At 35.9% G+C, this 23941-nt stretch overlaps 3 protein-coding genes across 3 annotated transcripts; all 3 read left to right on the plus strand.

Moving 5' to 3' along the window:
• Positions 1-6375: 6375 nt before the first annotated feature.
• On the plus strand, positions 6376-7825 carry LOC116122007 (probable aspartic proteinase GIP2). Its single transcript, XM_031407914.1, has one exon. It carries the CDS (start codon positions 6376-6378, stop codon positions 7681-7683), a length of 1308 nt encoding a protein of 435 aa, XP_031263774.1. The 3' UTR covers positions 7684-7825.
• A 4060-nt stretch (positions 7826-11885) lies between these two features.
• Positions 11886-14319, plus strand: LOC116122008. Its single transcript, XM_031407915.1, has 4 exons — positions 11886-11901; positions 12072-12230; positions 12478-12579; positions 13899-14319. Exons 1-4 carry the CDS (start codon positions 11890-11892, stop codon positions 14049-14051), a joined length of 426 nt encoding a protein of 141 aa, XP_031263775.1. The 5' UTR covers positions 11886-11889; the 3' UTR covers positions 14052-14319.
• A 1156-nt stretch (positions 14320-15475) lies between these two features.
• On the plus strand, positions 15476-23848 carry LOC116121994 (phenazine biosynthesis-like domain-containing protein). Its single transcript, XM_031407901.1, is given in 7 exon segments — positions 15476-15544; positions 15648-15821; positions 15823-15846; positions 15956-16089; positions 16340-16496; positions 16917-17000; positions 23771-23848. Coding segments are annotated over 7 exon segments (681 nt in total). The 5' UTR covers positions 15476-15514.
• The last annotated feature ends 93 nt before the right edge of the window (positions 23849-23941 follow it).

Here is a 23941-nt window from a genome sequence, read left to right on the forward strand (position 1 = left end):
AGTGGAGAAGCGAAGATGCGCGGAAATTGAATGGGGAAATTGGGGGATTAGGGATTGGAAACTAGTGAAGAAGAAGGCAAGTTTTACGATTAGATTTTTAGGGTTTAGTGTTGGTTATTGGAGAAGAGAAGGAGGAAATGGTTGCTTCGCCTTCGCCACCTTTGTTTGTTTAGCTATGACTGGTACGTACATTCTTGCTTTGCAGTATATTGCATAGCTGTATTGTCTGTAGTAATGAAAAACCTAATTTGCCCCTAAAGTTGCCGTGAATTACCTGTTGGAAAAGGCAATTTCTTTTTCTTTTTCTTTTTTTTTTTTTAATTTGAAGAAATTAAAAGAATTCAACTCTGTTTTGAGAGAAATTATTCGAATGTGATACGATGGAGCACAAGAAAAGTTGTAACAAAATCAAAACAATCCATTTAGTTTATACTTATTACTAAAGAAGAATTATCATAATTATCTCTAGATGATCGAGTAATTCGATAGAGATTCTTGAGTGTATTACTCAAGAGGTTCTGAATTCGAATCTTTCTTCAATTGCTAATAAAGGTAACCACTAGAGTTTTTATTCGACCAATAATTTTAAAATCCTAAGAAATTATAAGTTGGATCGAATACTTCCGGTTATAAAAAAAATAGAATAAAATTATCGTATTATTAATAAAATAAGAGTTACTTACTGGACAGAATGTTTCGAATTTAATTAAGACAATTTTTCGGTTTTTAATATTTTATAATCCAATAAATATAAAAAAAAAAGTTTGAAGATAGTTATTATGTTTCCCTCTTATCATTTCCAATATCTTGGATTTTATTGAATCCAGGAATGAAAATTTATGTATAATTAGAGATGAAGAAAAGAATAATAATACACCTATCTAATAAAATAATTTACCAAAATAGATTAATTTTTCTTTTTCTTTTTAAAATTAAATAATTTCGAATGATTTTTTTATTCTTTTTTGATGCTGAGAATATCCTTAGCTGTCCATGCGGATGAGGTTCCCCTCACGTTTATTCATACATACGTGTCCCTCAAGCACCAACAAAAATTTCAGCTTTCACAGGTTGCACCTTGGGACAACAGAACCAGGTCTTTTGGTTAAAGTCAAAGGGCATTTAAAATCTAAATGTACAATGATAGAAAGCACATTTTTAATATGCGGAGAAACTGAAGATTTGGTTTCAGACAAGTAACCACGGATTAGCAAGAGGCATCGCAAACTCGCAGATTCTCCCCTGTTTCTTCTCCCTTCAGTTCTCTTCATTTAACGCCGTGTTTGGCTCACCGCCTTTAAATATTTCCAGCTTCTGCTTGTTCGCCTTCACTCTCTTCAAATCTCATTAATCAAACCCAAACTACGAGCTTCAGATCTGTTCATCAATCAACAATCATGGCGTCGCCGGATGTTCTGCAGAGAGAAGAAGGCCTCCTTTATTCGTCTCCTCTTCTTGATCCTAAGAAAGGTTTCTTCGGTTATAATTTTTAATACCCGGATTAAATTTTTTGATAATTTCTTCAATTTTTTATTTGTATGAGTTCATCGCCAATTTTTTATTTGTATGAGTTCATCGCCTTGTAAAAATGTTGAATTTTGGTATTGTTTTTGAGCAGGAGAGAGTACGAAGTCGCGTGGAATGTCTATTGAGAAGAAGATTGAATTTTTAGAGAGCTTAACTGGAAAAGTAATTATTTTTCTATTCTTGTATGTGTTTGTTAAGAGAACACAACTTAGAGTGACGATTTTTGTTATTTTATGAGAATTATAAGTTTGAACTTTGAAATCAAATTGAATGAACTTGATAAACTGTGTGACAAAGGCTCTAATTTCTTGTACTTTAGTTCTGGCTACATGCTGAAAATGGGCAATCTATGTGAATGGGATTAGTGCAATCTGTATGACTTTATGTTTGGTCCTCATGTTTTGAGCAGTCATGGTTTATTTTTGATGGGTTTGAAATATGTAAATCACACTTTAAATTTTTTTGGGATTTGTTGTTGCTGCATATTTTCGTGGTAGTTATTGCTGCAAAATTTTGACTACATGTTTTTGAGGTGGGGGTAAATTGATTGAATGTTTTAGGCGGTCCATGAGTCCCATACATAGAAAAACTTGTTTCATTTTATGGCTGCTAAAAGCTTCATCCAACTATCACATCCAAGGAATTTACTGCATTGGATGTCTAACTATTGCCATTTATATCCAATTTAGTGGTGCAGATAGGAGTCTTTTTGGTACTATGAAATGCTGTGTTACTTTTCCAAAGGAATTATATTAACTTCCCTCAAAATATTGAACTATATATAAGCAGAAAAGAATTTATTTGAGTTGCACATAAGAAGGGGTATGGGTGGAAGATGGAGGACAATTTAGAAGAGAGAAATCAATCCTTGCATTATTGAATTGACAGATCAGTGTTGGCCAAAGTCATTTCAGTGAATAAATTTGAGGGGTTTGAGTTTATTCTGGAGCTAATATCTCATACACTGCAGGTCAGCAATCGACGGTCTCGAAGATGGTTAAATGATCGTTTGTTGATGGAACTTGTTCCTCGCTTAGATGCAGAGGAAATTAGAGGCTTGTTTGCTCCCCCACCTTGGGGTAATTATATGCCTTAATTTCCCCATCTACCTTCATACAATAATTATCTTTCCTTTCTGATTTTATGTGTGTGTGGATGCACACATATATAATCCTGTTAAAGTTCTTTCGTGGCAATCATTTAGATTTAAAGCCTATAAACGAATAACCAGTTGCTTAGCCAGATGTAATTTTGTCCCTGTATTTTGACGCACATTGCTGCCTCTATCATTTGCAGACATGTGAATGCAAGAGATTTAAATACTAGCCGTTTTCTGAATTTCTTGCATACTGCCCTAAAGTTTTGTTTCTGCATCATGTTATCATTCTGTAGCTGAGACATGTCCGATCTTACCCAATACATGTTACAATGTGGAGTTTGGATTAGATCTTATTGGTACAGAAGGTTGCTTAACGTCTTGTATATTATGTTTTTTATCATACGTGTTTTTCTACTCTCCTATTATTCCTGCTATAGGTCACTGCATTTTGTTATCATTATGTAGTACCTCTTTGTGGTGTTACTTCTTAAGGTAAGCTATTTCAACACTGATTTTCTGGTAATTTTACAGGTGATGAAGTGCCACCATCAGCTTTTTCTATGACCAATTGTGGAGAGTGGGACAAATTCAGGAATATAGACATGGACAAAGAGGTATTTATGTTTCTCTTAATCATAAAATTCTGTCCCAAAATTTTAAATTCTGTATAGTTGACAAGAAAGGATGTTACCAATGCATGCATTCACTCACACCAAACGTTGGTGTTATTTGATGTGTAATCTGGCCAAATGCTCCAACCCTTGCCATTTTTCTTTGTGGTAGGCTAATATTATTACCACTCTGAATAGCTCATCTCTAAAGAGGAAAGGTCATGTCAATGCTGAGAAGATAGCTGTTTTAAATGCATGGCATCGAGTTGATTGTCGAACAAGAGAGGCACTTCGCCGTAGCTTTCTTTCAGAACTGATTGAGGGCTATGAGGTATGAATATCCTTGCCTTTGTGCTTTCTCCTGTTTGTTTTAAATCATTTGGTTTCATTAAGAAATGTTATTCAATTATGATTTAACTGTATCAATGATTTCTCTGATCTTAATATCCCTCAAGGTTCTCTTCTTTCTTCATTTTTAGTGCCAACCAAGTTGATATCCGTTCTCCTTTTATAATTTTATAATCCAGAGTTGTTAACTTTTGTTGTTATTAGTAGTTGAAATTTCTTTTTGCTTACAGGATTGCATACGGGCCTTCATTAACGAGAGTGGAGATGGAGATGTGCTTGTGCTGAAGGTTCAAGATTATTTTGATAGGTTGTTGCTGCATGGTGTCTGTGAAGTAATTTGTCCCCCCTGTATATGATCGAGTAACACTACGGACACCGAAATTTTATACCGAATTTATGGACTGAAGGATATGGCAACCAGTTAGACGCGACCACGCTGGAGTTTTTCGTGAATGAACGGCCGTCCAACATTTATGAATGTCCACCCATATTTAATGGACTCTCATTCATATTATATGGACGAGTGTCTATTTAAATGGATGCCTGTCCAAAAAAATTTAAAAGAAAAATAATAGATGCCCGTCCATCTTATATGGATGGATGTCTATTTACTATAGACGGGTGTCCATATAAGATAGACGCCCATCCAAAAAATTTTATATTCAGTGGACAGATGTCCCTTTTAGATGGACGTCTGTCCATTGTTTAATTAAGATGAAATATTCGTTTTTAAAGTGTACAATTTTTAGATAAAATAAAAGAAAAAGAAGTTTGATTTTAAGTAAAAGTATGGACGCGCAGTTAGATATTGTCTAAGCATTTCATCTAAAAAAAATTTGAAAATTAAAAAAAATATATATATATATTTGAGAATGGACTGGCATCCACTCATTTGGATGGCCATGGCGGCTAATTTGGATGGCCATCCAAATGAGTGAACGCAATTCCATTCTAAAATTTATTTATTTATTTTTAATTTTCAAAAAAAAATTTTCATTTATAAACAAAATGCAAAGCAAGAGAGAAATAAAACTTATTTCGGGAAGCCTAAATTTTTAAACATTTTAATTGAAAATTTAAAAGAATTTTTTTTTATTAAACTAAAATTTGTTAATATTGAAAGATGGACAATCATCCTCATAAGAGGATGGACGTTTATAAACAATTTAGAATAATTTTTTTTAGTTTAAACTATGAACGGGTATCTATTCTAAGTGGACAACCGTCCATATAATATGGATAGGAGTTCATTTCAAATGAACGGTCGTCCAATAACAATAGACGACCATTCATTCGCAAAATATTTGTTAACATGATACATGGGTCGTCTGATTCAGTGGACACGTCGTTTATTGTAAAAATTCAGTGTAAAGCGTCGGTGTCTGTAGAATTTTTATGATCTTAGTTTAAATGATTCAATTCAGTGTAAAGCGTCGGTGTCTGTAGCATTTTTATGATCTTAGTTTAAATGATTCACTTCATGCCAAATGTGGAGTTACGCAATCAGCTTCCTTTAGAATTTGATGAATTAATCCTTTCTTGACACCTTGATGNTTATATAGTCATTCAATGCATCACGATGATGCAACAAATATGCGGATGTTCAATGCAAGTTAATTGGCACACAATATTGGATTTCTGAATTTTGCTGGTGGAAACTAAATAAAAAAAAAATGAAACTCCTCCTGGATTCCATTTCATTACCAATAATTATTTGTTTTTGGCCGACTTTGTAATGATATTCAATTGTATCGGCCATTTGACTAATTCGTAATTTAGCAATTTGTTTATAGAAATTCCTTGCCGGGATAGTACTCCACTTGAATTTGACATTTTGATGGCTCACAAAATCTATATATAACCTATTTTGCCAAAAAAAATAGAGCTGATGTAGAACCTCGTTAGTAAAGGATAATCAGAGTTCAGAAGGATTCTATGTCGTTCAGGTGTGGCCACATCGTGCCTGACGCAAGTGGCATGACTCCTATCAGTGTAGCAGGTGAATGTCAGGTCAGCAAGTGGCTGGAGATCACCCATGTGTCAAAACCTTACTTTAAATCAAGGAAATCCCTCGGGCAAGTGATCAATGGGACGCAAAGAAATGATTTGTACGACACCTACCCACTTACAGCTTTCATAATCATTACCTTGAACTTTTCTACTATAAATAGAAGGCTTCCTTCTTATTTGGGGGGATTAACTAATTTTCATGCTGAAATAGCTCTCACTCTCTAAATTGTAATTCAGCTCGCTAAACGTAATCCGATCACTCTTTTATTAATACAATAGCAATGGACGTAGGATTCGCTTGCGAGCATCCGAACCACTTTAAACATTGTCTCTCAACCCTTATTCTACTGAATATTTCGATATCACGTGTGACCTCTAAATCATTTTAACAGTTTACACGTGCAAGTAGTTGTTATCAGAATCAAGCATCACCATAACCCTTCCATTTATATTAAGACATTTTAGTTAATGGATAAAGTTAAATTAATTACGTGATTAAGCTAAGAAAACTTCGTCCCTGTAAGCTAACATTATCCTTACGTAATTTCTAGTATGTTTTAAATAAACCCGATTAACATTATTCTTTGTCTTTATTTAATTTATATATGAGGGTCCAAAGATTGAGTTGAGTTGCCGTGATTGAATTGAGCTTCCTTTGACTGTCCAGCCATGGAGTGACACATAATCTGCAAATAATTTAATAAATTAATCAAACTATGCTCAACATATCAACTATAAATAGATGTGGCTTCCCTCCATCTCTCCACGCAACAATCCGCAATGGCATCTTCTTCTTCTCTTCAATTCCTTCTCTTTTCATCTCTCATTCTTCTTTTCATTTCTCCTTCATTTTCCCAGCAATCCTTCCGCCCCAAAGCTCTCGTCCTCCCTGTCTCCAAAGACGCCTCTACACTTCAATATCTCACCACCATTAAACAAAGAACCCGGCTTGTCCCCATCAGTCTCGTGCTCGACCTCGGCGGCCAGTTCTTATGGGTTGATTGTGATCAAAATTATGTTTCTTCAACCTACCGCCCAGCACGGTGCGGCTCAGCCCAATGCTCCTTGGCTAGTGCCAACGGCTGCGGCGACTGCTTCTCCTCCTCCCGGCCGGGTTGCAACAACAACACTTGCGGCGTCTCGCCTGACAACACTGTGACTCGCACGGCCACGGGTGGCGAAGTTGCTCAAGACGTTGTGTCCGTTCAATCCACGAACGGGTTCAATCCTGGAAGGAATGTTTCAGCGCCGAACTTTGTGTTTTCTTGCGCGCCAACTTCTCTTTTGGAGGGTCTGGCCAGCGGCGTTGTCGGTATGGCCGGTCTCGGAAGAACGAGAATTGCATTCCCTTCACAATTTGCTTCAACTTTCAGTTTTCAGAGAAAATTTGCCATCTGTCTTTCGTCTTTAAACGGTGTAGTCTTCTTCGGAGAAAGTCCTTACGTTTTCCTTCCCAATGTCGATGCCTCTCAGCTCCTCAGCTTCACCACACTCTTCATCAACCCCGTCAGCACGGCCTCCGCATTCACCCAAGGCGAGCCCTCGGCTGAATATTTCATCGGCGTGAAATCCATCCAAATCGGCGACAATGTCGTCCCGTTAAACACAACTCTACTTTCCATAGACAGCCAAGGCGTCGGTGGAACAAAAATCAGCACAGTGAATCCCTACACTGTGTTGGAGGACTCGATTTATAAGGCCGTGACTGAGGCTTTCATCAATCAGTCCGCAGCGAGAAACATCACCAGGGCGGCTTCCGTGGCACCGTTTGATGTGTGCTTTAGTTCAAGCAACATTCTGAGCACCCGCCTGGGGCCAAACGTGCCGACCATTAATCTGGTGCTGGAGAGGAACGTGACGTGGAGCATTTTCGGAGCGAACTCTATGGTGGAGGTGAACCAGGACGTCTATTGTCTTGGGTTCGTTAATGGCGGAAACAACCCGATAACTTCGATTGTGATTGGAGGGCATCAGTTGGAGAACATTCTTCTTCAGTTTGATTTGGCAACATCGCGGCTGGGTTTCAGTGCCTTGCTCTTCGGCAGGCAAACTACTTGCGCCAACTTCAACTCCACTTCCGTTGCGTGATTTAATGGTCCTCATCGTCAAGGTTATAATATAATCTTCAGAGTTTGAATAATGGACTGTAATTAATAATCAACTGGCTTTGATTTGATTGAATTATTTGTAATACATACACATGAGATGTAATATTCAGTGAGTAATTAAAAACAAAATCAAATTAAATTGAATTCCCTTCAGGACATTTTATATTATCTTTTAAATTGATAAACAAAATTTTGAAATACCTTTTTTCATTCAAAGTATATGTATGTTAACCCAACAGCCTATTCGGACGGCTAAAATTCTTTGTAATGTTATCGAATTTGAATCTCCAATCTAATCTCTCTATAGAAATCTCGTTACTTCCGACACCTGATTCTCTCGTCGATTGCTAGTCACTGTAAAACCTAAGGTTTCGTATATTTTAGCTGATTTCTGACTAATTCTAACGCTAATATTCAATCAGTCACCATCATTCGTATATTAGCCTCCACTCTACAACACCTCGCCCGTGCACTGGTAACTCGTCAACACTGCTAGAAAAAGAAGTGAGTGGTATTTAGTTTATCGAATATAACTTGGTGAGAATGATATTTTGAATTTGTTGTGTGGACGGTGAGAAAGAGCATAAACCTGTAGGTGGGAAAAAGTCGTGTTACTCAATATATTAACTAAATTGTTTTTTAAAAATTACTTTGAGTATTTTTTAATATTATTAGTAAGTAGAGTTAGGTGATTATTACAGGTAGAATTTCAAAATTAAATAGTCGTAATCCGTTTGCTAATGTATTTAACACCTCTAATTATAAAAAAATATAAATTAATAAAACAGGAACCCCTACCATGACACAGCTTGTCAATTATGACTATCACGTTGAAATTCTGGTATATGACGCATGACAGTTGTATTTAACATGCGTACATCGAGAAACCTTTTTTAGCAATCTTCTTGGATTTGACCATGTTAATCATCAGAAGCGCAACCAGCATGGCCGTGCCATTGATGATCACGGAGCCCATGTCTTGTGTTATACTTAAATTAGGTTGATAGGTGGGTTGTACTGTGGGAAGAAAGCAAATACCTCCTACTGGAATTTATGCAATAAATAAGTACTTCGTTTCTTGTTTAAACTTTAAAGCCTGGCCGTGCTCTTCACTTCCCTTCATACTCCACAACTCAGTACTTCTTTCTGCCTAAAGTCAGCTCCAAATGGCCAAGAAACTCGTCCAATACTCAGTGGTAATCGCTCTCTCTTCCATTTCTCATCACTTACACAAACACCACTTTTTACTTGATTTTACTTCTTTCTGCTCTGGTTGTATCTCTCTATCCGCAGGTGGATCATTCACAGATTCACCCTTCAAGGCAACCCGCTGCGGTTTGTTTTGTTAGAAATGAGACCGACAGGACGAGTTTACAATCCGTAGCTCTCGAGTTCATATCTCTGAAACCTTTACTTGACCTCCTCACTCACTCGAGTCCGACTCTCCTCCAGGTTTCGACTCAATGGTTCACCCCTGTTGCTGAGGTCCGTTTTCTTTCCTCAGCAACATAATTTTCTGCGGGTAAATTTTACATTAAAGTAATTTTAAACACATTAATTCTTACCCTTTTCTTTTGTCAGGTCAAACTTTGTGTCATGCAACGTTACAGCTGCCTCACCTCTCTCTTTTCGAGAGGCTTGGTGAAATCTAACGCGATTGAATTTGAAACACTTCTGAATTCTGACTGCCAAAAGGTCCGATTTGGAGGCAACCAGTGTCTCTAACGGTGAAGCAAAGAGTGCTATTTTATTGAATTGAATTTTCCTACTGTTCCATCTACTGACTTCAATTCTGCTGGGTTTCTTCAATTTATAAGGCCTTGAATGTTTCTACAATTATTGATATGAAGATACAACTACTCAGAAGACATCTTTGTAATCCTCTTGACCCTTCACTCTCTGATTTTTTCTTCATCTCTTCATCATATTAGTAATGGTGAAAATTTATTAGGTGGTACTTCCATCAGCAAAATCTGTTGTAATTACAGCCACAGTTTGATGACATACAAATTGTCCTGGAAGAGGCATAATAGTTTCAGGGCAAGCGCCATCAGAATCCGATTTGATTTTATAGCAGATTCTTCTGCCCAAAATTTGGCATCAATGAGGTAATATCTTGTTGGCATTTGTGTTAGGTGACTATTTGAATGAATAATTTTATATCATATGACTTCCATTGCCATAGAAAAATAACATCTACCTACTTTGTGAGCTTGGGACTTCTACCAAAGTTAATTCTTGACGATAGTTATCTAATATAACTTCAAAATCTGATTTCTGTTAGAAGTCTGCAATCTATATCTTTATGCCACTTCTAGATGAACATATTCGCTTACTTCCACCAACGCAAAAGAATGTTTTCACACGGTCACCATCTTGGTTAATCCATTCTGAACGCAAATCCTAGTTTTGTTCGCACGACATTTCCCAGATTTGGAAATGTGGTAACTAGATGAAACAATTATCTGATCAACTCTCTATAGATTGAAATAAACCTAATGAAGACTTATGTTGTTTCTTGTTGTATTAGGATCCTGTTTGTGGAGTGCACATTGTGCTTTGGCACCTTCTTGGAGTCGAAAGCTGGGGAGAATGATTTTGTGCATATCAGTATGATCTCTCCCTCTTTAATATCACCAAACATATATTCATTGTTAACATAAATGATTGTTACATACTGACTGTATTTTTCATGACTCTGCCAGGCACGCCTAGAAGTGGATTCTTTGAACATACATTTAGACGAGCAGAATCAGACGAGTGCTGCTTCGAGGGAAAGCTGTAACTGTGAGGAGGGCTCTCTGTTAGTTTAGATTGAAAAATTCTGTAATGGCATGTATCAAATGCAATAAATGAAAAACATTTTTTGGAATAAACTCTGGAGTTTCAATTGAATTTGAAACTCCATTTCCATCTTGTTTTGATACGTTGTGCAAGACATTGTTTATATGAATTTCACATCATTTGGCACCAGTCTCTAACTTTAAATTTGCTGGTCAGTCTGTGTGGTTTGTGAAATTCTTCTCCTTGTTGTGAAACTTAAGACTGCTCATCACAGTTGACACCAAAATGCCATGGCCAATACTTGCTCATAGGAAATTCCAGTTTCACTTGCTCTTGCTCATTATTAGTTAGCTTTTCTTACATTCGTTTTGGTTTTTGGTCGGTGCGAAGTTTTGCTTCAATGGCCTAGTTTACAAACGCACATTGACTAATCATTTTGCGTCCAATGGATAATCGAACCTGAATAACTGAGGTATCCGATCAGCTTGACTAATCCTCATAGGGGAGCTATCCCCATCCATATCATAACAACACCATGGCCCCCCAAAATAATCCATGGACAAAGATATGTATCATTTGCAGCCTTCTTTTGGTCGACCCTTAACCGTTGGGTTACCCAAGATTTTCTTTTATTAAAAAAAAAAAAAAAAAAAAAAAAAATTCCTCTTGTACTGAAGATCGAGTTTTTGGACTAGATGGAATTTTTATGGAGCTAGAAATGTGGGGAGGATGGAAATATGTTAATTTGATATTCATTTTTGTTAACCAAGTTTTGATTGGGTTCAATGGAAGATTTATGTAAAACTGTATAGAACAGTATATGTAAAAATATTGTTGTACTAAAGATATTTTGTACAATCTTGTGTTTTTTTAAAGGATTTGGCTTAAAGTTTTTATTTATTTGATATTAATTTAGATCTGTTCATCAACCTGGGCTAGGCTAAAAATTATAGTCATTCATGCATCACGATGATGCAACAAATATGCGGATGTCAATGCAAGTTAATTGGCCCACAATATTGGATTTCTGAATTTTGCTCGAACGAAATAAAGAAGAAATAAACTTCTCCTGGATCTCCATTTCATTACCATAATTATTTGTTTTTGGCCGACTTTGTAATGATATTCATGTATCGGCCATTTGACTAATTCGTAATTTGCAATTTGTTTATAGAAATTCTGCCGGGATAGTACTCACTTGATTTTGACATTTTGATAGTTACTGTATTTACATAGCTTTTATAAAGTCATACAAAAAATTTCCACTTTCATGGAAAAATTACAGTCATTCAATGCATCACGATGATGCAACAAAAATGCGGGTGTTCAATGCAAGTTAAAGTTCTTTCATGGCAATCATTTAGATTTAAAGCCTATAAACGAATAACTCAGGAATATAGACATGGACAAAGAGGTATTTATGTTTCTCTTAATCATAAAATTCTGTCCCAAAATTTTAAATTCTGTATAGTTGACAAGAAAGGATGTTGCCAATGCATGCATTCACTCACACCAAACGTTTAGTGTTATTTGATGTGTAATCTGGCCAAATGCTCCAACCCTTGCCATTTTTCTTTGTGGTAGGCTAATATTATTACCACTCTGAATAGCTCATCTCCAAAGAGGAAAGGTCATGTCAATGCTGAGAAGATAGCTGTTTTAAATGCATGGCATCGAGTTGATTGTCGAACAAGAGAGGCACTTCGCCGTAGCTTTCTTTCAGAACTGATTGAGGGCTATGAGGTATGAATATCCTTGCCTTTGTGCTTTCTCCTGTTTGTTTTAAATCATTTGGTTTCATTAAGAAATGTTATTCAATTATGATTTAACTGTATCAATGATTTCTCTGATCTTAATATCCCTCAAGGTTCTCTTCTTTCTTCATTTTTAGTGCCAACCAAGTTGACATCCGTTCTCCTTTTATAATTTTATAATCCAGAGTTGTTAACTTTTGTTGTTATTAGTAGTTGAAATTTCTTTTTGCTTACAGGATTGCATACGGGCCTTCATTAACGAGAGTGGAGATGGAGATGTGCTTGTGCTGAAGGTTCAAGATTATTTTGATAGGTTGTTGCTGCATGGTGTCTGTGAAGTAATTTGTCCCCCCTGTATATGATCGAGTAACACTACGGACACCGAAATTTTATACCGAATTTATGGACTGAAGGATATGGCAACCAGTTAGACGCGACCACGCTGGAGTTTTTCGTGAATGAACGGCCGTCCAACATTTATGAATGTCCACCCATATTTAATGGACTCTCATTCATATTATATGGACGAGTGTCTATTTAAATGGATGCCTGTCCAAAAAAATTTAAAAGAAAAATAATAGATGCCCGTCCATCTTATATGGATGGATGTCTATTTACTATAGACGGGTGTCCATATAAGATAGACGCCCATCCAAAAAATTTTATATTCAGTGGACAGATGTCCCTTTTAGATGGACGTCTGTCCATTGTTTAATTAAGATGAAATATTCGTTTTTAAAGTGTACAATTTTTAGATAAAATAAAAGAAAAAGAAGTTTGATTTTAAGTAAAAGTATGGACGCGCAGTTAGATATTGTCTAAGCATTTCATCTAAAAAAAATTTGAAAATTAAAAAAAATATATATATATATTTGAGAATGGACTGGCATCCACTCATTTGGATGGCCATGGCGGCTAATTTGGATGGCCATCCAAATGAGTGAACGCAATTCCATTCTAAAATTTATTTATTTATTTTTAATTTTCAAAAAAAAATTTTCATTTATAAACAAAATGCAAAGCAAGAGAGAAATAAAACTTATTTCGGGAAGCCTAAATTTTTAAACATTTTAATTGAAAATTTAAAAGAATTTTTTTTTATTAAACTAAAATTTGTTAATATTGAAAGATGGACAATCATCCTCATAAGAGGATGGACGTTTATAAACAATTTAGAATAATTTTTTTTAGTTTAAACTATGAACGGGTATCTATTCTAAGTGGACAACCGTCCATATAATATGGATAGGAGTTCATTTCAAATGAACGGTCGTCCAATAACAATAGACGACCATTCATTCGCAAAATATTTGTTAACATGATACATGGGTCGTCTGATTCAGTGGACACGTCGTTTATTGTAAAAATTCAGTGTAAAGCGTCGGTGTCTGTAGAATTTTTATGATCTTAGTTTAAATGATTCAATTCAGTGTAAAGCGTCGGTGTCTGTAGCATTTTTATGATCTTAGTTTAAATGATTCACTTCATGCCAAATGTGGAGTTACGCAATCAGCTTCCTTTAGAATTTGATGAATTAATCCTTTCTTGACACCTTGATGTGTTTTGCACAATGAAAATAGTTTTTCATGAAGAAATCACTATTCTATGCTGAAGATCATATAGCTGTCTAACATGTAGAAATTCTTGTTTTGAACAGTTCTACAATTTGGTCTCAATAACAGTTACAGAATCGAAGGATTCGGAGTCAATGAAGATGACAAAGATAAAAAAGAAGAAAAGGGTTTCGCCCGAGCTCCCAAACATTACCCTGTCCCATTTTCTGAAAATGTCCAAGGAAGGAATCTGGTAAAAGTTTCGCTAGCCAGGATTCTCCTATTCATGATGGATATAAATAAGGTTGTGTATAATAATATGATTTAATTGTGAAACTTCATGTATCTTGATGAAGCAATTTGATTTCCCTGTCTCAATTATCTACTGTCAACTAGTTCATTGACAGGTAGCTTTAAAAAACTGGGTTCTATGTAGTCACCAAGTCAACACAAGATTAGTGTTTATCAAGGGCATTAGCCTGTTTCTTTATGCTGATGTGGAAGCTGTTCTTTTTTACTGGATAAGTTGATTGTGACATTCTTTATTTCCTCTAATCCAGCAACTTCGCAAGCATTACTGGCATGAAATGAAAGGTTCAAGGGATTCATTTCATTTTATGCAGAATTTGAAGGCAAGCAAGCATCATTACATATTATTGGGTCAAAAACCAAAATTGTATCACCAAGGACACTGCATACTTGTAGCTTAATAATAAGCATATTTGACATGATACTAGATAAGGAAAGGAAAACTCAAAATTTTAACATGAATTTGTTAGATTTAATATTAATATATGTATTAACTGACCAAGTTTGGTATTGTTGATCTAATTCCACGAGTGATATATTAAGAGTAAACAACTTTTTCCCACCGGAGGGTTTGCCTTAATGATATTTTTTATCCAAAAGGTTTTAAAATATCACTTTTTCATCCAAAGTTAATATTATGTTACTACCCGAAACCAATTTTGGCGGTTAAAATTCTCTTTGTTATTATCATTTGAACATTCAATCTCTTCTTTACAAAACTCATTTCACTCCGACACTTGATTTCTCGCTAATTGCTAGTCATCGCAAAACTAGTGTTTCTTGTTCTTAGGTAATTTCTGGCTAATTCTGACGGCTAATATTCAATCAGTCACTATCATTCGATCTACTAGCCTCCATTCTATAACACCCCTCTTACCGTGGCGCCTGATAACTCGTTGAACGCTGACCGAGAAAGTGAAGTGTATTTTGAGTATTAATAAAATATAAACTTTAGGTGGGAAAGTGATATTTTGAAATATTTTGGGTGAGAAATATCATTGAGGCAAACCTTGGGTTGGAAATTGTTCGTTTACTCAATATATTAACTGAATAATATGGTATACATGTGATATTTTATATTTTCTTTAATATATATTCAATATACAATGGTTAAATTTTCTAATAGAATGATTTCTTAATTAACAGCCACCGTTGAATGACTCTAATCGTAGTTCTGACCATTTGATGGTTGAAGGTTAGTGATAGGAGACAATGTTTGTTTGTATAACCAGTGGAGTAGGTGGGTTGTACTTGGGAAGAAAGCAAAAAACTCCTACTTGGAATCTTATGCAATAAAATAAGACTTCGTTTCTTATTTAAACTTTAAAGCCTGGCCGTGGCTCTTCACTTCCCTTCATAGTTCACACTCCACAACTCAGTACCTTTATCTCTGCCCAAAACCAGCTCCATAATGGCCAAGAAACTCGTCCAATACTCAGTGGTAATCACTCTCTCTCTTCCATTTCTCATCACTTACACCAAAGCACCAGCTTTCTACATTGATTTTACTTCTTTCTGCTCTGGTTGTATCTCTCTATCCGCAGGTGGATGCATTCACAGATTCACCCTTCAAGGGCAACCCAGCTGCGGTTTGTTTGTTAGATGAAGACCGGGACGAGGACTGGTTACAATCCGTAGCTCTCGAGTTCAATATCTCTGAAACCGGTTACTTAACTCGCCTCAACCTCACCTACCGCGCCCTGGACCTCCTTCCCCGGTTTCCGACTCAGATGGTTCCCCCCTGTTGCTTGAGTGTCCGTTTTTCTTGTCCTCACAACATAATTTCTGCTTTAAAATTTTTACATTAAAAAGGTATTTTAACACATAGATTCTTACCCTTCTCTTTTTGCAGGTCAACTTTTGTGGTTCTGCAACGTTAGCAATCTGCACACTCTCCCTCTTTTCGAGAGGCTTGGTGAATCTCAACGCGATTGATTTGAACCACTTTCTTGGAATTCTGACTGCCAAAAAGTTCCGGATTTGGAGGCAACCAGTGTCCTCTTAACGGTAGAGCACACAGAGTGCTGATTTTATTGATTGAATTTTCCTCTGTTCCAACCTACCGACTCCATTTCTGCTGAGTTTCTTCAATTTATAAGGCCTGAATGTTTTCTACAATTATGTATATGAAGATAACAACTACATCAGAAGACATCTTTTAATCCTTCTTGACCTTCACCCTCTGATTTTTTTTCTTCATTCTTCATCATATTTTAGTATGCGTGAAAATTTTTAGGTGTTACTTCCCTCACAAAATCTGTTGTGGAATTACAGCCACAGTTTGGACATCCAGAATTGTCCTGGAAAAGGCATATAGTTTCAGGGCACGCGCCATCAGAACCGGATTTGATTTTTATGCAGATTCCTTCTGCCCAAAATTTGGCATCAATGAGGTAATATCTGTTGGTATTTTGTATTAGGTGACTATTTGAATGAATAATTTTATATCTATATGACTTCCATTGCCATAGAAAATAACTCTACCTACTTTTTTGAGCTTGGACTTCTACCAAAATGTTAAATCTTGACAATAGTTATCTAATATACTTCAATCTATTCTGTGAGAGTCTAAAATCTATATCTTTATGCCACTGCTAAGAATGAACCTATTCGCTTACTTCACCAATGCAAAGAATGTTTCACCAACAGTCACCCTTGCTAATCCATTCTAGTCTGAACCCAAATCCTAGTTTTGTTCGAAACACCTTTCCAGATTTGACTGTGGTAACCTAAGATGAAAATTATCTAGATCAACTCTCTATAGATTGAATAAACCTAATTAGACTTCGTTTGTTGTCTTGTTTTGTATTGAGGATCCTGTTTTGGAAGGAGGCCATTGTGCTTTGGCACCTTATTGGAGTCGAAAGCTGGGGAAGAATGTTTTTGTGGCATATGCAGTATGATCTCTCCCTCTTTTATTACACACAACATATATTCAATTGTTAACATAAATGATTGTTACATACTGATCGTATTATTTTCATGACTCTCCAGCATCGCCTAGAAGTGGGAGTCCTTGAACATACATTTAGAACGAGCAGACCGTCGAGAGTGCTGCTTCGAGAAAGCTGTAACTGTGATGGAGGCTCTCTGTAGTTTTTAGATTTAAAAAACGTCTGTAATGTGCATTATCAAATTCAATAAGTGAAAACATTTTCTGGAATAATACCTGGAGTTTCAATTGAGAGATTTAAACTCCATTCTTCATCTTGTTTGATGACCTTGTCAGACAGTTGTTTATATGAAATTTCACATCATTTGGCACCTCTCTAACTAACTTTAAATTTGCTGGTCAGCTGGTTGGTTGTGAAATTCTTCTCCTTGTGCGAACTTAAGAGGCTCATCACATTGACACCAGAAATCCATGGCATTCTACTTGCTCATTGGAAATTCCGTTTCAATGAGGTTTATAACAGAGAAACATGAGGCCAAAACCAAAACTTAAGTAAGAAAAGCTTAACTGAAAATAGTAATCAAATCTTGTTAGCATACCAACGCTTCGATCATCCTCTCCCCAATAAATTCCAAAAAACGAAAATTTTTGTCACAACAACATCTTAAAAGGACTAAAGGAAACAACTAAGCAGGTGGGTGTTTCAATTTCTAGCTCTTTTTCCTCTCTTTCTCTTATTGTTGTAACTTTTGAAATGGAAGTGATACTTAAACTCATAGCCATTGTAAAAACTTTCTTCCTGATGGCCTCTCTGATAGGATTCACACCTATGAGATTTTTAGTTCTCTTTGACATGAAATTCTGATTTACTCATTATTAGTTAACTTTTCTTCTCTTGAATTTTGGTTCTGGTCGTTGGGAAGTTTTTGCTCAATGGCCAATTTACGCATATCTCGACTAATCATTTAACGCCCATGGGGAAATCGCACCTAAACTAACTGAGATATCCTAACCAACTTGACTAACCTCAAGGAAACTATCCCATGGCAATCCACCGCCATGGCCCTCAGTAAATCATTGACAAAGATATTAGCTTGTAGCCTCCTTGGTCGCCCTTACCGTTGGTTACCCAAGATTTTCTTTTTATTTAAAAAAAAAAAAAAAAAAAAATCCTGTTTGAACTGAAGATAGAGTTAGAGAGCTAAAGATCGAATTTGTATGGAGCTAAAATGTGGGGAGAGATGGAAGATATTTGTTTAATTTGATATTCTTTTTTGTTACCAGGGTTTTGATCCTGGTTAATGAAGATTTATGTAAAATTTGTATAGAACATATATGTAAAAATATGTTGTCCTAAAGATTTTGTACAAATCTGTGTTACAAGATTTGCTTTAAATTTTATTATTTTAGTTGATATTAATTTTCGATTAATTATTTATAAGGGTAGATATTGCATTTCAAGAGTCAAAGTGAGCGTGATTTGAGTAAAAAACTGGGAAGAATGCCTCAAAAAATAATTCAAATTTTACGTAATAATGTTAATGCTTATTGATTAGATATATAATTTACACTTTACCATGCAATGTAGGCATGATCACCCAGAAGTGAGGTTTTTAGATGAGGGGATCAGAGGGTTTGCTGCAAGAACAGCGTGTCGCGTGATGGGAGCCTCTGTTAGTTTAATTCTGGTTCACTAACACCTGGCTACCTAGGCTAAAATTCTCTCTCAACAGTTCCATGAAACTTGGTCAAAAATAATTAATTGGTTGTTTTAAAACGGTTTTCGTATCACTTCATATATGTCAAATCTTCATTAAACGTAACTCGTTCAGCTTACTGTGTCTAAATATCAAAGTGTAAACACAAACTTATTATTTATGTGTTAGTCAATTTTTACGAGTTCTGTTACTGTATTACATAGCTTTTATAAAGTCATACAACAAAAATTTTCCACTTTCATGGAAAAATTACAGTCTTCAATGCATCACGATGAGCAACAAAAATGCGGGTGTTCATGCAAGTTAAGTTCTTTCATGGCAATCCTTTAGATTTAAAGCCTATAAACGAATACTCAGAAATATACGGACATCAGCGGTATTTATGTTTCTCTTAATCATAAATTCTGTCCAAATTTTAAATTCTGTATCTAGTTTGACAAGAGGATGTTGCCAATGCATGCATTCACTTCCACCAAACGTTTAGTGGTTATTTGATGTGTATACTGGCCAAATGCTCCACCCTGCCTTTTTTCGTTTGTTTAGTGCTATATTTACCACTCTGAATAGCTCATCTCCAAAGAAGGAAAGGTCCATGTCATGCTGAGAATATAGCTGTTTTAAATTGCATGGCATCGAGTTTATTGACGAACAAGAGAGGCCTTCGCCGTAGCTTTTTCTTTCAGAACTGATTGAGGGCTATGAGGTATGAATATATCCTTGCCTTTGTGCTTAGTGGTTTCATTAGATATTCAATTATGATTTAACTGTATCAATGATTCTCTGATCTTAATATCCCTCAAGGTTCTCTTCTTTCTTCATTTTTAGTGCCAACAAGTGACAGTCCGTTCTCCTTTAATAATTTTAATCCAGAGTTGTTACTTTGTTGTTATTAGTAGTTGAATTTCTTTTTGCTTACAGGATTGCATACGGGCCTTCATTAACGAGAGTGAGATGGAGAGTGGCTTGTGCTGAAGGTTCAAGATTATTTTGATAGGTTGTTGCTGCATGTGTCTGTAGATAATTTGTCCCCCCTGTATATGATCGATAACACTACGGACACCGAAATTTTATACCGAATTTATGGACTGAAGTAATAGCAACCAGTTAGACGCGGACCACGCTGGAGTTTTTCCGTGATGACGGCCGTCCAACATTTAGAATGTCCACCCTATTTATGGACCTCTCATTCCTATTATATGGACGAGTGTCTATTTAAATGGATGCCTGTCCAAAAAATTAAAAAATAATATATGCCCTTCCATCTTATATGGATGGATGTCTATTTACTATGACGGTGTCCATATAAGATAGACGCCCAATCAAACAATTTTTATATTCAGTGGACAGATGTCCCTTTAGATGGACGTCTTCATTGTTAATTAATGAAATATTCGTTTTTAAAGTGTACAATTTTTAGATAAAATAAAAGAAAAAGAAGTTTGATTTTAAGTAAAATCTGGACGCGCAGTTAGATTTGTCTAAGCCTTTCAATCTAAAAAAAATTTGAAAATTAAAAAAATATATATATATATTTGAGAATTTGACTGGAATCCCTCATTTGATGGCCTGGCGGCTAATTTGGATGGCATCCAGATTCGTGAACGCAATTCCAGTTCTAAAATTTATTTATTATTTTTAATTTTTGTCAAAAAAAAATTTCTTGTATAACAAAATGCAAAGCAAGAGAGAAATAAAATTATGTCGGAAGCCTAAATTTTTAAACATTTTATGAAAATTTAAGAATATTTTTTTTTTTGTTTTATTCAAACAGAAATTTGGTAATATTGAAAGATGGACAATCATCCGCTCATAGAGGATGGACGTTATAAACAGTTTAGAATAATTTTTTTTATTTTAACTATGAACGGGTATCCTGTCTAAGTGGACAATCGTCCATATACGATGGATAGAGTTTCATTTCAAATGCACGGTCGTACTCAACTAATCAATATACGACCATGATACATCGCCAAATTATTTGTTAACATGATATACTGGTCGTTCGGATTCAGTTGAAAAGGCTCGTCGTGTATTTGTAAAAATTGCATGTGAACGCGTCCGTGTCTGTAGAATTTTAGTATCTTAGTGTTTAATGATTCAATTCAGGGAAGCGTCGGTGTATGTAGCTTTTATGATCTTAGGCTTAAATATCATTCATGCAAATGTGGAGTTACGCAATCAGCTTCCTTTAGAATTGATAATTAACCTTCTTGACCACTTGATTGGTTTTTTGCCCATGATAATAGTTTGTTTTCATGAAGAAATACACTCTTCGTGCTGAAGACATATAGCTGTCTAACACTGGTAGAAATGCTTGTTTTTGAACGTATACTCAATTTGGTTCAATAACAGTTTACAGAGCAAAGGATCGGTCAATGAAATGACAATATAAACAAATAAAGGTTCGCCCGGCTCACCAAACTTACTGTCTTGTCCTGTTTCCCTGAAATGCCCAGGAAGCAGAATCTGGTAAAAGTGTTCGCTAGGCCAGGCGTTGCTCCTATCATTATGTATAAATAAGGTTTGGGTTAGTTAATATGATTTAAAAATACCGTTTTTTCATTCAATAATATTATGTTATACCCAACATCCTATTCGGACGGCTTTAAATTCTTGTATGTTACTCACCATGTTGAATCTCCAACTATCTTCTCATAAAACCTTCCGTCTTACTTGACACCGGATTCTTGGCGTCGATTGTAGTCACTTGGTAAAACCTAAGGTTTCTATTGTTAGCTGATTTCTGACTAATTCTAACGGGCTAATATCAATCAGTCACCATCATGCGTCTATAGCCTTTCCATCCATACAAGCACTCTCACCGAGCAACCTGGTAATTCGTCAAAATGACTGTAAATTAAGAAGTGAGTTATTTGTTATTAATAGAATATAACTTCGGGTGAGAAATTGTGATATTTTGAATTTTTGGGGTGGAAAAGTAAGCATTAAGCACACCTTAGGTGGGGAAAAAGTCCGTTTACTCAAATATGACTGTACTAATTGTTTTTTAAATTATTTGAGTAGTATTTTTAAATATTATTAGGACGTAGCGTTAGGTGCATTATACTAGGTAGAATTTAAACATTCAACATTAGTAACTCGGCGTTGCTATTAATTTAACACGCAATATAAAAAAATTATAAAATAAAACTACAAGGAACCCCTATACATACAATGCTGTCAATTCTGACTATCACCGTTGAAATTCGGTATTATGACGCTGACAAGTTGATTAATCAGTCGTACATCGAGATACCCTTTTTTAGAAATCTCTCTTGGATTTGACCATGTTGTACATCAGCAACGGCTAAAGCATGGGCGTCCATTATGATCAACGAAGCCATGTCGTGTGTTGTATACTTACTAAGCTAGTTGATAGGTGGGTTGTACTTGGGAAGAAGCAAAACCTCTACGGAATCTTATGCAATAAAATAAGACTTCGTTTCTTTATTAAAGCCTGGCCGTGCTCTTCACTTCCCTTCATACTCCACAACTCAGTACTTATTTCTGCAAACAGCTCCATAATGGCCAAGAAACTCGTCCAATACTCAGTGGTAATCACTCTCTCTCTCCATTTCTCATCACTTACACCAAAGCACCATCTTTACCTTGATTTTACTTCTTTCTGCTCTGGTTGTATCTCTCATCCGCAGGTGGATGCATTACAGATTCACCCTTCAAGGCAACCCAGCTGCGGTTTGTTTGTTAGATAGAGACCGGGACGAGGAGGTTACAATCCGTAGCTCTCGAGTTCAATATCTCTGAAACTTTACTTACTCCCTCACTCACTCGAGTCCGACTCTCCTCCCGGTTCGACTCAGATGGTTCACCCCTGTTGCTGAGGTCCGTTTTCTTTCCCAGCAACATAATTTTCTGCTTAAATTTTACATTAAAAGTAATTTTAAACACAATTAATTCTTACCCTTTCTTTTGCAGGTCAAACTTTGTGTCATGCAACGTTAGCAGCGCACACCTCTCTCTTTCGAGAGGCTTGGTGAAATCTAACGCGATTGAATTTGAAACACTTCTGGAATTCTGACTGCCAAAAAGGTTCCGATTTGGAGGCAACCAGTGTCTCTAACGGTGAAGCAAAAGAGTGCTATTTATTGAATTGAATTTTCCTACTGTTCCATCTACGACTTCAATTCTGCTGAGGTTTCTTCAATTATAAGGCCTTGAATGTTTCTCACAATTATTGATATGAAGATACAACTACTCAGAGACATCTTTGTAATCCTCTTGACCCTTCACCTCTGATTTTTTTCTTCATTCTTCATCATTTAGTAATTGGTGAAAATTTATTAGGTGGTACTTCCATCAGCAAAATCTGTTGTGGAAATTACAGCCACAGTTTGATGACATACAGAATTGTCCTGGAAGAGGCTAATAGTTTCAGGGCAGCGCCATCAGAATCCGGATTTGATTTTTATAGCAGATTCTTCTGCCCAAAATTTGGCATCAATGAGGTAATATCTTTTGGCATTTGTGTTAGGTGACTATTTGAATGAATAATTTTATATCATATACTTCCATTGCCATAGAAAAATAACATCACCTACTTTGTGAGCTTGGGACTTCTACCAAAATGTTAATCTTGACGATAGTTATCTAATATAACTTCAAATCTGATTTCTGTTAGAAGTCTGAAGTCATATCTTTATCCACTTCTAAGGATGAACATATTCGCTTACTTCCACCAACGCAAAAGATGTTTCACACGGTCACACTCTTGGTTAATCCATTCTGCAAATTCTAGTTTTGTTCGCACGACATTTCCCAGATTTGGAAATGTGGTAACTAAGATGAAACAAGTATCTGATCAACTCTCTATAGTGAAATAAACCTAATGAAGACTTATGTTGGTTTCTTGTCTGTATTAGGATCTGTTTGTGGAGTGCACATTGTGCTTTGGCACCTTTTGGAGTCGAAAGCTGGGGAGAATGATTTTGTGCATATGCAGTATGATCTCTCCCTCTTTTAATAAATCACAAACATATATTCATTGTTAACATAAATGATTGTTACATACTGATCTGTATTTTTCATGACTCTGCAGGCATCGCCTAGAAGTGGATTCTTGAACATACATTTAGACGAGCAGAATCAGAGAGTGCTGCTTCAGGGAAAGCTGTAACTGTGTAGTGAGGCTCTCTGTTAGTTTAGATTGAAAAATTTCTGTAATGGCATGTATCAAATTCAATAAATGAAAACATTTTTGGAATAAGAC

Source organism: Pistacia vera, unplaced genomic scaffold (genome assembly GCF_008641045.1).
Source record: "Pistacia vera cultivar Batoury unplaced genomic scaffold, PisVer_v2 Contig130, whole genome shotgun sequence".
Classification (NCBI taxonomy): domain Eukaryota; kingdom Viridiplantae; phylum Streptophyta; class Magnoliopsida; order Sapindales; family Anacardiaceae; genus Pistacia; species Pistacia vera.

What these genes read in the sequence shown, in the direction of transcription:
- LOC116122007 (XM_031407914.1), top strand. Translation starts at nt 6,376, where the DNA reads ATGGCATCTTCTTCTTCTCTTCAATTCCTTCTCTTTTCATCTCTCATT.
- LOC116122008 (XM_031407915.1), top strand. An exon ending in AACTGATTGAGGGCTATGAG is followed by an intron (nt 12,231 to 12,477) that starts GTATGAATATCC and finishes TTTTGCTTACAG; the next exon opens with GATTGCATACGGGCCTTCAT. An exon ending in TGCTGCATGGTGTCTGTGAA is followed by an intron (nt 12,580 to 13,898) that starts GTAATTTGTCCC and finishes TGTTTTGAACAG; the next exon opens with TTCTACAATTTGGTCTCAAT.